Genomic DNA, 15,615 nt, shown 5'->3' on the forward strand with positions numbered 1-15,615 from the left:
TCTTCACCCACTGTCTGATGTGCTACCGCAATCTGGCACATGATGACAGCTGTCGCTCAACACTTCTGACATACTGCTGATAATTATATGTCTTGAGCAACATTTTCATAGACTTATCATACTAGACTGTGAATGGAATATTGAAAAGTATAAAGATGTTATATGAACCCAAAGGTTGTTTGATAAAATTGCTCATATTATAGAATATGAGGGGAAAGGTGAAGTAGAATGAAAATGAGATTTTCCATGTTATGTTTCTTGGATATATGAACAATATATTACACAGAATGTTTGATAAGCAGAGACACAAAATTTCCACATTTGGAACCCCTATCAGGGAAACGGATCCAACAGGTGGCAGGCAGAGAAGGAAGAGAGCGGTGGCTATTGTGAGGCAGTGAGGGGAATCATATGCGAGGGTCAATATGTATCCCCCAGAATTTTCATAGAAGCGTATTGAGGCCGCTGGACTGCATTGCAGTCACAGACATGGCTGCAGCAAAGGGTTGGGTGTGTCAATCTTGGTTTGCAAACTGAAGAGCAGGTGGCTCTGTAACATCCATCTTGTGTGAAGTAACATGGAGCCAAGGGAAGCAAAAATGCCTGGCACACCTCAGTGTGACTCAATGGGGCAGTCGCCTACAGCAACCGGTCTCGGATACGGACTGTCTTGACACCCCGGCTGCAGTCCAGAGAATACCATTTGCTCTTCATTTGTAAGTTTTGGACATTAAATACATTTTGCTTTGAACTTTTATGTGGTCCCTGCCCATCTGTTGCACTACACCAACCCCGCTGCACTACAGAATGCGGAGAATGCGGGCAGTGTGAACTGAGGCATACCCCAAAGCATGCTGCATGTCAGTGATTAAGACGGCAATGCTACAGCTAAAGCCTGCTAACAAGATGGAGGAAATACTCAAGCAGTTGGCCCTCACCCAGCAACAGCAGCAGGAGCAGCACTAGTAGCAGCTGCTGTATCAGCAGCAGAAAATGAATGAGCTGATCCTACAACAGATTGCGGCCCTGTGAGAGACGTCCTGACCAGCAACCACGGAGGCCCAGTATAAAGTTTGATCAGCCTTGAGGAAGATGAGTCCTGAGGATGATTTGGAGGCTTTCCTCGCCATGTTTGAGCGCACAGCAGAGCAGGAGAGCTTTCCATTTTCCCAGTGGCCCCCTTCCTGATGGGAGATGCCCAGAAGGCCTACTTGGACCTTAGTCGGGATCATGCCCTGGACTATGCAAACTCAGAGGAGAGATCCTTGCCCGACTGGGGGTTAATACATATAGGCGGGCTCAGTGGGTGTTCCAGTAGTCCTTTGTGGAGTCTCGCCCCACTGGGTCTCAGGCATCTGACTTGTTACAGCTGGTAAAAAAATGCCTTCAGCCTGAGTCCTTAACCCCTTACCAGATGGTGGAGAGGGTGGTGGTCGATCGGCTAGTAAGAACACTGCCAGCCGCTATTCAGCGTTGGGTGGGCCAAGGGGATCCCAGCATCCTAGACCAGATGGTCAACCTGATTGGGCGGTATACGGCCACTCAGGACTTTATATGGGACTCTACTCCACTACGGTTAGCACATTGGGCCCTGCCAGCCCAGGAGCCTGGAAAGGTCCACGACCCTCTGCTGGGCCAATCAGGACCGAGCCTGTACTGAGGGGGTACTCCAAAGTGAGAGTGACAAGAGACTCATTTCTTCTAAACTAGTCTCGGGGTCCAGTCATGCCACAGCTATTAGGTGTTGGTGGTGCCAAGGGCCAGCACATGTGGCTGCCAACTGCCCCCTAACAGCTGAACCCATGGACTGCGGGTTTACTTGGCATGTGTCGATATACGCCCAGGCCGTTTTAGCCACATATCTGTTTGTTTCAGTGGATGAATCACATCTTTGCCAGGTGTGCGTAAACAGTCTCCAGGTGTGGCCCTCCTGGACTCAGGAAGCCTAGTGGTACATGCGTCGTTGATCTCGTGTTTGGAACCCACTGGAAAGAAAGTGGGTATGGTTTGTATACATGGTGAACTCCGAGAGTACTCGACAGCGGAGGTTACTTTTTTACACCTCGTGTGGGGAGATAAAATGTGGTGGGAGTGGTGAAGACCCTTCCATATGGAACTGTGAGGAGACTTGCCCCTGTTCTGGTCCCAGTGGGAGAACAGGGTTAACCCTCCCAGGGTAAATGTTATTCCGGGTGCAAAACCCGAATATTCTGAGTCAGGGATACCTGCGTAGGGGTCGCCAACCTAGGGACATAGTGTAACCCTGATAGGTTTCCCCTAGAGGTATTGGCAGGAGAGGTTGAGGAGACCCCACCGATCCCCGAGCTGGAAGTGTCACATGGTACATTCAGGACAGCTCAGCTTCAGGATCCCACTCTGGCCTGGGCCTGAGAAAGGGTGATAGAAATAAATGGGTTGGCTCAGCAACCAGGTGCCGAGGCAGTTTTCCCCCGCATGGCTATCCACCAGAATTTGTAATACAAGGTGGATAACATCTGGGATGAAGAGGTGGAACAGCTGGTAGTGCCCCAGATGTATCGTTGAGCAGTGCTAGAGATGGCACACGCACACATGCTGGGGGGCACTTAGGGGTAAAGAAAACCCAAGAACATATTCTGCAGCGGTTCTTTTGGCCCGGGATTTATGCTGAGCTGTAGAGGTACTGTGAATCATGTCCCGAGTGTCAACTGACCACACCCACTACACATTTCCGGAGTCCATTCGTATCTCTGCCTGTTATAGAGGTACCTTTTGAGAGGATAGCAATGGATCTGGTGGGGCCTATAGTCAAGTCCGCCTGTGGCCACCAGCATATCCTAGTCGTGGTGGATTATGACACTCGTTACCCTGAGCCAATACCACTTCGCCACACTTCAGCAAAACTTATCACCCGCAAGCTGTTTTCAATGTTCTGCCACCTTGGACTACCAAAGGAGATCCTTACAGACCAGGGGACTCCTTTTATGTCCAAGGTGACAAGCTATGTAAGCTGCTCCGGATTAAACAGCTGCGCACATCTGTGTACCACCCACAGACCGATGGGTTAGTGGAAAAATTTAATAAAACACTTAAATCTATGCTGAAATAGGTGGTTTCAATGGATGAGAGGGATTGGGACATGTTATTGCCTTATCTGATGTTCGCTATCTGCGAGGTACGACAGGCTTCCGCGGGTTTCTCCCCTTTTGAGCTATTGTACGGCAGGCATCCGCTGGGGTTGCTAGATGTAGCCAAGGAGACATGGGAACAAGAGGTGACACCGCATAGGAGTGTAATCGAGCACGTGGCAAGTATGCAGGACCGGATTGCGGCAGTCATGCCTATAGTAAAAGAACATCTAATGGATGCCCAGGCAGTGCAGAAACACGCATATAGTAAAAGAGCCATGGTAAGATCCTTTAAAGAAGGGGATCTGGTGTTAGTGCTAGTGCCCACCGCAGAGAGTAAGTTTATGGCCAAGTGTTCAGGAAAAAGTTGGGAAGTGAACTTTCGAGTTTACCAGCCCGGGAAAAGAAAACTCAAACAGATATGTCAATCTCTTAAAAGCGTGGAAGGACCAAGAGTATATGCTTATGGATGCGACTCCCGACATATCATCTGGGGACCCTCCAATATCGGCCCGAACAGAGACTGAGAGTGAGGTAAAGATAGGAAACACTCTCTCGAAGCAGCAGCGTTGAGAGGTGCAGAAATTAGTACAAGAGAATACGGATGTATTCTCGGTTCTACTCAGTCATACCTCTGTCATCCAGCATGACATTGTCACCAAGCATCACATAAGGGTGTGAATGAAACTGTGCTGTGTGCCCGAGGCCAGTAGACAAGCCATCGTGAGTGAGGTAAGACAAATGCTCCAGCTAGGAGTAATCGTAGAGTCCCAGAGTGAGTGGGCTATTTCCATTGTACTGATCCTGAAGCCGGACAGATCATTACGGTTTTGTAATGATTTCCGTAAGTGGAACGAGGTGTCGAAATTTGACCTTTATCCAATGCCCCGGGTGGACGAGCTGATCGAGCGACTGGGTCAGGCCCAGTACTTTACCACACTTTATCTGACCAAGGGTTATTGGCAGGTGCTTCCTACAGAGTCGGCAAAAGAAAAGACCGCCTTCATAACACTGAAGGGTCTGTACCACTATGTCGTCTTGCCCTTTGGACTACATGGGGCACCAGCCACATTCCAGTGGCTGATGGACATAGTAGTAGAACCCCATTGGACATATGCATCAGCGTACTTGGATGATATCATCATCTTTAGTACTGCCTGGCATACCCATTTGACCCAGGTACAAGCGGTAGTAGATTTGCTCAGAGCCGCGGGCATGACAGCAAATTCCAAGAAATGTGCGATAGGGCTTGAGGAAGCCCAGTACTTAGGGTCTGTGATTGTCCGCAGGGTTATCAAACCCCAAATAAATAAAATCGAGGCCATACAAAACTGGCCCCTACCTGTTACCACCAAACAGGTGAGAGCGTTTCTTGGCATCATCGGGTATTACCAAAGGTTTATACCTAATTTCTCTGGGAGAACAACACCCCTAACTGATCTCCTAAAGGGAATGAACTCAGTCATGGTCCGGTGGAACCCTCAGGCGGAGGAAGAGTACCAATCCATGAAGTTGGCGCTGTGCGGGCAACCCATCCTCATTATGCATCTAACATTGGCCTAGCAGTGGTCCTGTCGCAGGAGGTGAATGGAGAAGAACATCCAGTCACCTACCTGAGTAAAAAACTCACCCCGGCCAAGAAAAATTATAGCGTAGTGGAGAAGGAGTGCTTGGCCATTAAGTGGGCCTTGGAGTCCCTACGCTATTTTTTGCTCTTGTCGACCGTTTTGCTTGGAGACAGATCATTCACCCTTGGTCTGGATGAGAAATGCCAAGGAGAGGAATGCTCGGGTCACCATATGGTTTCCCTCTCTACAAAATTACAATTTCACCATAGAACATTGTGCAGAGAAGGCGCAAGGGAATGCTTTGGCCTGTCACGGGCACCCTGTATGATGACAAGTGTTCAATCCCACAAGTTTGAAAAGGGGGGATATGTAAGACAGTGAGGGGGATCATATGTGAGGGTCGATATGTATGCCCCAGGATGCGCATAGAAGCATATTGAGGCTGCTGGAGTGCATTGCAGTCACAGGCATAGCTGTGGTTGCAGTGCAAAATAAAAGTAAGTGTGGACCTGGTCAAGTTACTTCGCCAAGGCAATGTTTTGGAAAACCAATTAAGGGCTTATATTTTTGGAGAGAACTACAGGATGGTAGTGGGGTGGTTCGCTCCCTCCAGCCGGGTCTTACAAGTGGTCTATGGCCACAGATTCCATTTAAAAACCCTGCAGCAAAGGGTTGGGTGTGTCAGTCTAGGTTTGCAAACTGCAGAGCAGTTGGCTCTGGAACACCCGGCTTGTGTGAAGTAACACGGAGCCAAGGGCAGCAAAAATGCCTGGCACTCCTCAACGTGAGTCGGCGGGGCAGTCGCCTACGGCAACCGGTCTTGGATACGGACTGTCTTGACGCCCCTGCTGCGATCCGGAGGATACCGTTTGCTTTTCATTTGTAAGTTTTAGACATTAAAAGATATTTTGCTTTGAAGTTATAAGTGATCCCTGCCTATCTGTTGCACTGTACCAACCCTGCTGCACTACACTATGCATACACAGTTTTCTCTATTTAACAGGACATTCCTGTAGAATTATACTGTGGATATACCATAAATGTACAGCACATGATGGGAATAACTCTTTATGTCTTTGGAGGTCACAGAAACAAGCCAAGCATGCTTGACTTGGTGGAGCATTTGTCGGTAGAATGTTGTACCTATAATCCATACACAATAGATTACAATTAATGAAAATGAACAATTTCAACCAAAGCTCATAGAAAGGCATATAAAAACTAGTAACATATTTTCCTTTTAGACTTTCAGAATGGGATCATTAATGGATTCTCAGGAAAAGAGGTTGCCACTTTCTATTGTTAGTGCAGCTCTCATCACACATTCACTAGCACTTCTGTCCATACAATGGCCGCTGGTGGAGGAATGTGTGAACAGAAAGATCTATCAGCCTCCTCCAACAGAAAAGTAGCTTTCCCATGTGGAGGAGGCTGATGGACCAGTCTGATCACACATTCCTCCACCAGCAGCCATTTTATGGACAGAAAAGCTGGTCAGTGTGTGAGGAGATCTGGATTAACAAGAGAACGTAGCCAATCACCTTATCTGAGAATCTGTCAGTGAGCTCGTTCTGACAGTCTAAGGGCTGTCCCACACGTCCAGATAATTCCGGTACCGGAAAAAATTGGTACCGGAGTTATCCGTGTCCGTGTGCCCGTGAGCTCACGTAGGCCATACGTGCGGCACACGTGTGCCGCCCGTGTGGCGAGTGGGTACCACACGGAGCGTGTAGGAGACAGCGCTAAAGTTTAGCACTGTCCCCTGCATCGTGCTGAAGCCGCAATTCATATCTTCTGTGCAGCAGCGTTTGCTGCATAGAAGATATGAATAATAGTGTTTAAATGAAAGATCTATGTGTCCGCCGCCCCCCCACCCCCTGTGCGCCCCCCCCGCTGTTCAGAAAATACTCACCCGCTTCCCTCGTTGGCTGTCGCTCCTTCCTGGTCTGGCCGCGGCTTCACTGTATGCGGTCACGTGGGGCCGCTCATTTACAGTCATGAATAGGCGGCTCCACCTCCCATAGGGGCGGAGCCATCTATTCATGATTGTAAATGAGCGGCCCCACGTGACCGCATACAGTAGAAGCCGCGGCCAGACCAGGAAGCAGCGACAGCCAACGTGGGAGCGGGTGAGTATTTTCTGAACAGCGGGGGGCGCACAGGGGGTGGGGGGGCGGCGGACAGGTAGATCTTTCATTTAAACACTATTATTCATATCTTCTATGCAGCAAACGCTGCTGCACAAAAGATATGAATGGCGGCTTCAGCACCATGTGGGGGGGACAGCGCTTACTGTAGCGCTGTCTCCTGCATGCCACAGGGACTGCACACGGAGACCGTCCGTGTGTGATCCGTGTTTTACACGGACCCATTGACTTTAATGGGTCCGTGTAATACGTGCACTCCCACGAACACTGACATGTCTCCGTGTTTGGCACACGGAGACACGGTCCGCAAAAAAATCAATGACATCTGAACAGATGCATTGATTTTTATGGGTCTACGTGTGTCAGTATCTCTGGTACGTGAGGAAACTGTCACCTCACGTACCGGAGCCACTGACGTGCAAGTGCAAGTGCACATATTGAGTATTTGGTGAGTTTTTACCTCAGTATTTGTAAGTCAAAGCCATGAGAGGAACGGTCAGTATAATAGAAACACGTGCACTACTTCTGCATTTTTCACTCACTAATGGTTTTGGCCTACAAATACTGATGTAAAAAACTCACCAAATACTCAACATGTGCACGTGGCCTAAGGCTACTTTCACACATCAGGTTTTTGCCGTCAGGCACAATCCGGCGAGTTTTGAAAAAACGAATCAGTATTTTTTTTTTCCTCCAGATCCGTTTTTTTCTCATAGAGTTGTATTAGCGCCGGATTGCGCCTGATGGCCACACGTTTCATCCGTTTTTTGCCAGATCCGTCAAAAAAGCTGCTTCCGGCAGACGGAGAAAACGTACAGAGGAACGTTTTTTCTGTCCGGCAAAAAAACGCCCAGCGACTGATCCGGTGAAAAACGTATGAAACTGAGATGTGAAATGATGAATCCGGCCTCCGAATCTGTTTTTTCATGCATTCTCCATTCAAATCATGCATATTTTCCGGGATAACTCTCTCTCTCTCTCGGAAAGTGCAAACTCTGTCCCTGGGTTAAAAATTAAAAAAAAACGGATCCAGCAAAAAAAACGGATCCGTTGCATCAGTTTTTCACAATTTGCAACTGATCCATTTTTTCAAAAATTCGCCGGATCCTGCCTGACGGCAAAAAACTGATGTGTGAAAGTAGCCTAAGGCTACTTTCACACTAGCGTCGTGCACTGCACGTCGCTATGCGTCGTTTTGGAGAAAAAACGCATCCTGCAAAAGTGCTTCCAGAATGCGGTTTTTCTCCATAGACTTTTATTAACGATGCAGTGCGACGCATTGCCACACGTCGCAACCGTCGTGCGACGTCGCAACCGTCGTGCGACGGTTGCGTCGTGTTGCGTCGGACTGTCGGCACCAAAAAACGTTGCTTGTAACATTTTTTGGTGCATCGTTCCCATCTTTTCCGACCACGCATGCGCGGCCGTTACTCCGCCCCCGCCTCCCCGCACTTCACAATGGGGCAGCGGATGCGTTGAAAAACAGCATCCGCTGCCCCCGTTGTGCGGCACTTCCACAGCTAGCGTCGGTGCGCCGCCACATCGCATAGCGACGTGCAGCGCACGACGCTAGTGTGAAAGTAGCCTAAGAGGAAAGTTTGTAAGTTGTAACTCTTTTATCTATCTATTTCTGAGTTGCTCTTAACTGATTTATGACAACAGTCTACATTAAAGATGAATGTGTATGGAAATAAAGAGCATATAAAAGCCAAACGGTGCAAAATATGTAATTAACACAATAGCAAAAATTATTTTTACCCCAAAATAGTTAAAAAAATGTCCACTTTAAGAGTGTTCCCTTTAAAAAATATCTAAAAAAAATAATCAGGAATGAAGTTGGACATGTTTAATTTTCTGTGTCAAAAGATCCATTCATAGAAAGATTTTGTTCATTCATAAATGATCTTTCGTTGAAAGAATATTCCCATAAAGATCATACATTCATCTCCCAATGTCAAAGTTGAACGACTATGAAAGGCAATATGGACTAAAATGTGTATGGCTATTGGCATTATGATTGTTCAATAAAATTCATTCAACCAGCAACATAGTTTAAAGTTGTCAACTTGTAAGCGGGTAAGGAGTTGAAGATGCGGTTCATCAAAGTTCCACGGCACTTGTGACCAAATGTTGCCATCTACTGAGCAAACTGAGTAAGATAGAACCGGAAGATCGAGGAAGTGTTTCTGGGGGGATGAATTGGAAGAGAGAACCTGGCCAGGTGGTAGCTGTGGCACAGTTATCAAATATAAAGGGTGGAGCAGCTAGGCGAGAAGGCAGTTGGTGCCAACCAGTGTGAGAGTAAGGACGTGTGAATGGTGGAACGCAGAGGCAGAGCTATCGAGGAGTGACAGGGGTCGGAGACCAGTGGGACATCGTGGGTCAAGCACTGACATTCAAACTTCGCTGGTCAAGACCTGAAACCCAGACTGCACTGGTCAAGAACCGAAGCCTAGGCTGCGCCGGTCAAGACCCAATTCCTGGGTGCTGCAGATCAAGCACTGAAGGCCAACTCTGATCATCGTATGAGGCTTGACATCTGCCGTGGAGACCAAGAGACGCGAGTGAACCCGATCATTACTTCCAGCGTAGATTCACAGTACACGGTGTGGGCCGGGGCCATGCAGCGGAAAGGGGTGGGGCCGGTCGGTGTGATTAGCACATATACACATATAGAGTATTAAGTGACTGGCTACTAAAGACTTGTGGCCTAGTGGGAAAAACTGGTGACCCCGTTAGTGCCCATTTAATTACCGAAAATGCTTGAAGGACTATTGCAGTGACGGGCCTATTGTTGTGAGTGCCGCCTGTGAAAGTTAATGTGAAAGGACATTAAACCACCGTCCACACTGAAAGATAGAATAGAGAATAAGATATTGAAACTGTTCAATTGTTGTTATCGTCACTACTGATAAGGCCGGGGTCAGACCTAACGTATCAAAATACAGTCCGTTTTTTACGGCCAACATACGCAGAAAAGTTCCTGAACAGTGATCCGTATTCAATGCGAGGATGCGATTTGCGATTTTTTTTCTCCAAAAATTATCCGTGTGTCATCCGTATGGCATCGTACGGCAAGGTTTTCTCACCGGTTTGCAAAATGGACATATAATGGATCCATGGGCTCAAATATTCGTGCATATATATATATATATATATATATATATATATATATATATATATATATATATATATATATATATATATATATATATATATATAATATATTCATATTTAATACAGCACTAGATAGCATAAAAGCCAGTAATTCAATTGCCGGCTTTTGCTATTTCCTTATCAAACCCGACAAGATATGAGACACGGTTTACACACAGTAAACCATTTCATATCCGTTATATATTTTTACATATTCCTCACTAATAATGTTAGTAGTTTGTGTGTGCAAAATTTGGGAGCTCTAGGTGTTAAAATAAAGGGTTAAATCACGGAAAAAACTGGCATGGGCTCCTGCGCAATTTTCTCCGCCAGAGTGGGAAAACCAGTGACTGAGGTAAGATATTAATAGCCTAGAGAGGGACCATGGTTATTGGCCCCCCCCTGGCTAAATGCATCTGCACCCAGCCACCCCAGAAGAGGCACATCTGTAAGGTGACATTAACCCCTTATTACCCCATATCCCACCGCTACTAGGGAGTGGGAAGAGAGAGGTTAAGTGCCAGAATAGGCGCATCTTACAGATACATCTTACAAAGCTTGCTATATAAGCTTTTCTTAACTTTCTTGGGTCCAGCATTGCCTCTCTGCCACTGCTCGAGCATCTCCGCTGATCATGTGAACATCCTTGCAGCCAATTACTGAGCTTAGCTGCCCATGCTGTTTTTGTCTGCTTAGTAGCTGAGCTTTGTGATCTTCAGAAACCCTGAGAGACTAATGCAGTTGTGCTGGACCCGGGGAGGATCAGTAAAGCTCACTTTATGCTGAGAAATACAGTCAGATACTTATCAATGATGTAATACCATCAGGGTGGCATCTGACTCAAAATTTGTTCTTCAGTGATGATGTGGCCCCCACAGAGTTCTGTTCTCAACATATTCGAGTCTATGATTCAATGAAGAGATTGGAAGGATTTTCACAAAATACATCCACAGATGTTACTTCAAAAACTGTGTACCTAGAAGAAGTGATGCTGTTTTGAAGACAAAGATTGATATCACCAAATATTAATTTGATTTGGATTTTTTCTTTTGTTCATTCACTTTGTATTTTGGTAATTGATAAAAAAATAAACAATTACGGGTAACATTTGTGGTTTTGAAAGCATTCATACATTGCAGCATTTTTTCCATACCTGCCTAGAACTTTTGCTCAGTGCAGTCCATCACCGATGTGTTGTCTGAAATCGGTGAAGGTGGACAACTACTTTAAATGTATATTAAGGACTGTGTTTTCATTTACATAAATATACCTAAATTTAAGGTAATGTGTTATAGTAATGTGTTAACGGACATCTGTCTGCAGGATTTCACACCCCAAACTATTTATATGTGCATGTAGCTGTTTCAAAGAGAAGTCCAGCAATACCTTTACGTGGCCTGTCTGTTCTTTTGTTACTGAGAAATCAGAGTTTGAATTGATATGCAAATGGGCTGAAGATCTGAAGCCTCTGTCACTCCAGCTCTATTTCCCACCCTGTGTCACCTCCTCCTTCTTCTTGACTGACGGCTCCTGTGTGACTTCAGGCAAAGAAGCTGCCAGTCAAGCAGAAGGAGGCGGTACTCTTTTTCCTATTTTCTCGTTTTGCTATCAAGGGAATTTCCTTAGACATCCAGATAATCTGAAGCCTTGCCAAATTGTAATTTTCCTAAGTTGCTTAATTCCTCTGAGCAGCCGCTCAATTTACATAATATAGAAATGAGGCAAATTATAGCAGAAAATACATTTATTCAACCTTACTGGGTGTTATAAAAGTATTGAAGACTCAGAAAGACCTGCATATGGATGTATGATTAGCAGACCAAGTAGGTTTAGCAGTGCCAAACAGATGTATCCTGTGGCAAGTGCAGGTAACTTGTCACACTCTGACATTGACCTCCTTTTTTTCATCTATATGTTTATAAAGAGTTTTAAGTCAGACAGGTCAATTATTGCTTACTAAGAATGTGATGGGGCATGGGTAAATGGAGTCTTCCTGTCCCCCTGAGATTAGATGGTATGTCACACTAGAAGTATTCTTCTGTCTCAAATGTCCGTTGAGGCTCAGCACCACAATTCCAAAAGTATGACGTGAGACCCTCAATTGTTCTTTTGCTATGTTGTGCAGAGGGGTGTGACTCTTAGACAATAGAGCCCAAATCTGGATTGGGGGCTGGAAAAGGGACAGGTGTGCTTATATAAATATGACATGTGCAATTGTATAAACAGAGGTGTAATCAGAGCTTTCTCTAAAATCTGCATCTACCATCTGCCTTCTTCTCGGTGAGTACCACAGAGACATTATTCACAAAAAATAGCTGCTCCTCCAGAAATCTATATAATGTACAAAGTCCTTAGACGTGTCTTTCCGCCTTCTTTAGTACAATCATGGGTGACGCTGAAATGGCAGAATTTGGGGCTGCTGCTCCATTTCTGCGAAAGTCTGACAAGGAACGTCTGGAGGCACAAACTCGCCCCTTTGACATGAAGAAAGATATTTTTGTTCCTGATGATAAAGATGAATATGTGAAAGCCAAAGTTACCAGTCGTGATGGAGATAAGATAACAGTAGACACTGAAAATGGGAAGGCAAGTAGCCCTTAAAATGATTTTCTCATGTTGTCATATAAGAAGTATGACTGTGGGTGAGGTCCAGTCGACTTAATTGTTTTCTTGTGTATACTAATGAAAATAATAATAATTTTATTTATATAGCGCCAACATATTCCGCAGCGCTTTACAAATCATAGAGGGGATTTGTACAGACAATAGACATTACAGCATAACAAAAATCACAGTTCAAAATAGATACCAATAGGAGTGAGGGCCCTGCTAAGATATATATATATGTATATATATATATATTATTTGTTATATCCTGTATATACAAATACACAAGTAAACAATTCAATTGATTCTAGTCATATACTGTACATTCTACATATATATTGTATATGCATATATACTCACATATGTTTGTATTTCAGACGGTCACAGTAAAAGACAGTCAGCTTATGCAACAAAACCCTCCCAAGTTCGATAAAATTGAGGACATGGCGATGTTGACCTTCCTGAATGAACCAGCCGTGCTGTACAACCTCAAAGAGCGTTATGCAGCCTGGATGATCTATGTGAGTATCGGTCCTATCGCTTTCACAAGCAGCTACTCCGGTCTGGAGTGTACCTGATATAATCACCAGACTTACCGTTCAGCTTGAGTGCTATTACTTACCTGTCCTTCTTATGTCACATCTGCTCATACACATGCTAGGGTTACAATCTATCCCGCACCAATCTGATTTAATCTATATGAATTCATTAAGAATTGGATGATAAAAGGGGGCTCCATTTACATACGCACAGGATTCATCTAGATGTCTAATCAGGAATCATATAACCTTCACTTTTATCCTCCATGCATTTCATGTTGTGGTGTACAAACGTTATTTTCTCGCCCCTCAGACATATTCAGGACTGTTCTGTGTGACAGTGAACCCCTACAAGTGGCTTCCTGTGTATAATGCAGAGGTTGTGGGCGCTTATCGTGGGAAGAAGAGGACTGAAGCTCCACCTCACATCTTCTCCATCTCTGACAATGCCTACCAGTACATGCTGACAGGTCAGATTCTTCTACTTCTGCTTTTTATATCTGTGATATTTTCAGAATTGGACTTTTTACTAGTACACAGTACTATTTTGCCAAATATCTATCTGAGCTCTATAGCAATGGTAAGTGTTCTGTCTTAGCTAAACAATCGAGATATATTTGTGGATCTTAGTGGTTGATCAGGCATACAATATCGATGATTCATCCTTATGATAGGTCAATATCAGATCAGTGGAGGTCCAACATTCCCACCTCCCAACTGTTATTAGATCTGGCTGTGATAAAATAGTGTCGCATTTGCCGCCTGGTATTGCAAATCACCTGCCATCCATTTAAGAAAATCAATTTTTGCACGTTTCATAGTTTGTAAGGTTGAAAGTAGACATAAGTCCATCTAGTTCAACCTATTGCCTAACATTTTGATCCAGAGGATGGCAAAAACCCCATGAGGCAGATATTTATTGCCCCACAGAAGGGGAAAAATTCCTTCCTGACTCCACGGCGGTTAGGCTCTCCCTGGATCACCATCCCACTACAGAATCTAGTACCCATAATCTGTAACTCTATATTTTTCCAGAAAGGCGTCTTGATCTTCCAGTAAACCATTAGAGCATCATGTGGCAGAGAGTTCCATTATCTCACTGCTCGTGTAGTAAAGAATGATAGGCTGTGATGTCTTTTTCATTCTCACTTGTAATTTCTGACCAAGGCTGTTAATTTTTTTTGTTTTCAGATCGGGAAAATCAGTCTATTCTTATCACGTACGTAATTAAAAAAATTAATAACTGTTATGATAAGTCAATTGCCATTTTTTGAATATACACAATTCTTTAATCTTAGTGGAGAATCTGGAGCAGGAAAGACTGTAAACACCAAACGTGTCATCCAGTACTTTGCGGTCATTGCTGCCATTGGAGACCGCAAAAAAGATACTGGTCCCACTGGAAAGGTAGGATCAAACAAATAATTGAACCTTTTGCTATGGTGAGTGCCTTGTGAGTTTATGATGCTGCATGTTTTCATTGCCCAAAAAATTTGGCGTCTTACATTTCATGCTAAGTGGATTGGATTGATAAAAATCTCATGCCCACTGTGTTTTATTTTTCACGCTGAGCAAACTGAATAGTGCGTTTTCCACATACTGTAGACTTGAATGAGATGAGGAAAATCTGCAAGTAAAAAACTCACATGCGGTTTTAGCGCACAGCTGAAATGCATGTTATCCACACATGACTTTTTAATAAAGTTTTCTCTAAGTTAAATGCCAGTATCAGAAACAGAGAAGCTTCATTTAAAACATGACATACCAAAGAGACAAAAATCAAAGCGCAAAAAAAGTGATAACACATAAAAAAACGCACTTTAAAAAAACACAATGAGAAAAACACAACTAATCTAATCTAGGTAAGGCTACTTTCACACTAGCGTTAACTGCAATCCGTCACAATGCGTCGTTTGGCCGAAAAAACGCATCCTGCAAAAGTGCTTGCAGGATGCGTTTTTTCCCCATAGACTAACATTAAGCGACGTATTGCGACGGATTGACACACGTTGCGCCGTGTTGTGGCGGACCGTCGGCACAAAAAAACGCTACATGTAACGTTTTTTGCCGCCGACGGTCTGCTTTTTCCGACCGCGCACTTCCCCGCACCTCACAATGGGGCGGCGGATGCGCTGGAAAAATGCATCCGCTGCCCCCGTTGTGCGGCACAGAGAACGCTAGCGTCGGTAACCTCGGCCCGACGCACTGCGACGGGCCGAGCCCGACGCTAGTGTGAAAGTAGCCTAATAGGTGCAGAAATGATGCTAAAAATCTACAACATTAAAATCTCACAAAATGCTCATCGTGGGATATTAGCCTTGCCATAAAGAAAACCTTCTGATTTGGAAATCATCATTGGTGCTTGATAATCATATTCTTCACAAATTTATCTCTTTCAAATATACCTATGTTTTTGAGAAGATCATTTGACATTTTTCTTTTAGTTTTCTAGATACTTCAAAAGTATTTTGGGCGTCAACACATATTTAGT

General features: G+C 44.7%; 1 protein-coding gene across 1 annotated transcript in view; it reads left to right on the top strand.

The window, feature by feature from the left end:
• The first annotated feature begins 12,181 nt into the window (after positions 1–12,181).
• The window catches only part of LOC143817762 (myosin-7), a 45,670-nt gene continuing 42,236 nt past the window's right edge, over positions 12,182–15,615 (top strand). Inside the window, exons 1-6 of the mRNA XM_077299245.1 lie at positions 12,182–12,258; positions 12,357–12,564; positions 12,963–13,106; positions 13,438–13,594; positions 14,316–14,343; positions 14,423–14,531. Coding sequence (XP_077155360.1) covers positions 12,185–12,258; positions 12,357–12,564; positions 12,963–13,106; positions 13,438–13,594; positions 14,316–14,343; positions 14,423–14,531 — 720 coding nt within the window. The 5' untranslated portion in view covers positions 12,182–12,184. The remainder of the gene's footprint in view (positions 12,259–12,356; positions 12,565–12,962; positions 13,107–13,437; positions 13,595–14,315; positions 14,344–14,422; positions 14,532–15,615) is intronic.

Source organism: Ranitomeya variabilis, chromosome 1 (genome assembly GCF_051348905.1).
Source record: "Ranitomeya variabilis isolate aRanVar5 chromosome 1, aRanVar5.hap1, whole genome shotgun sequence".
NCBI classification, from domain to species: domain Eukaryota; kingdom Metazoa; phylum Chordata; class Amphibia; order Anura; family Dendrobatidae; genus Ranitomeya; species Ranitomeya variabilis.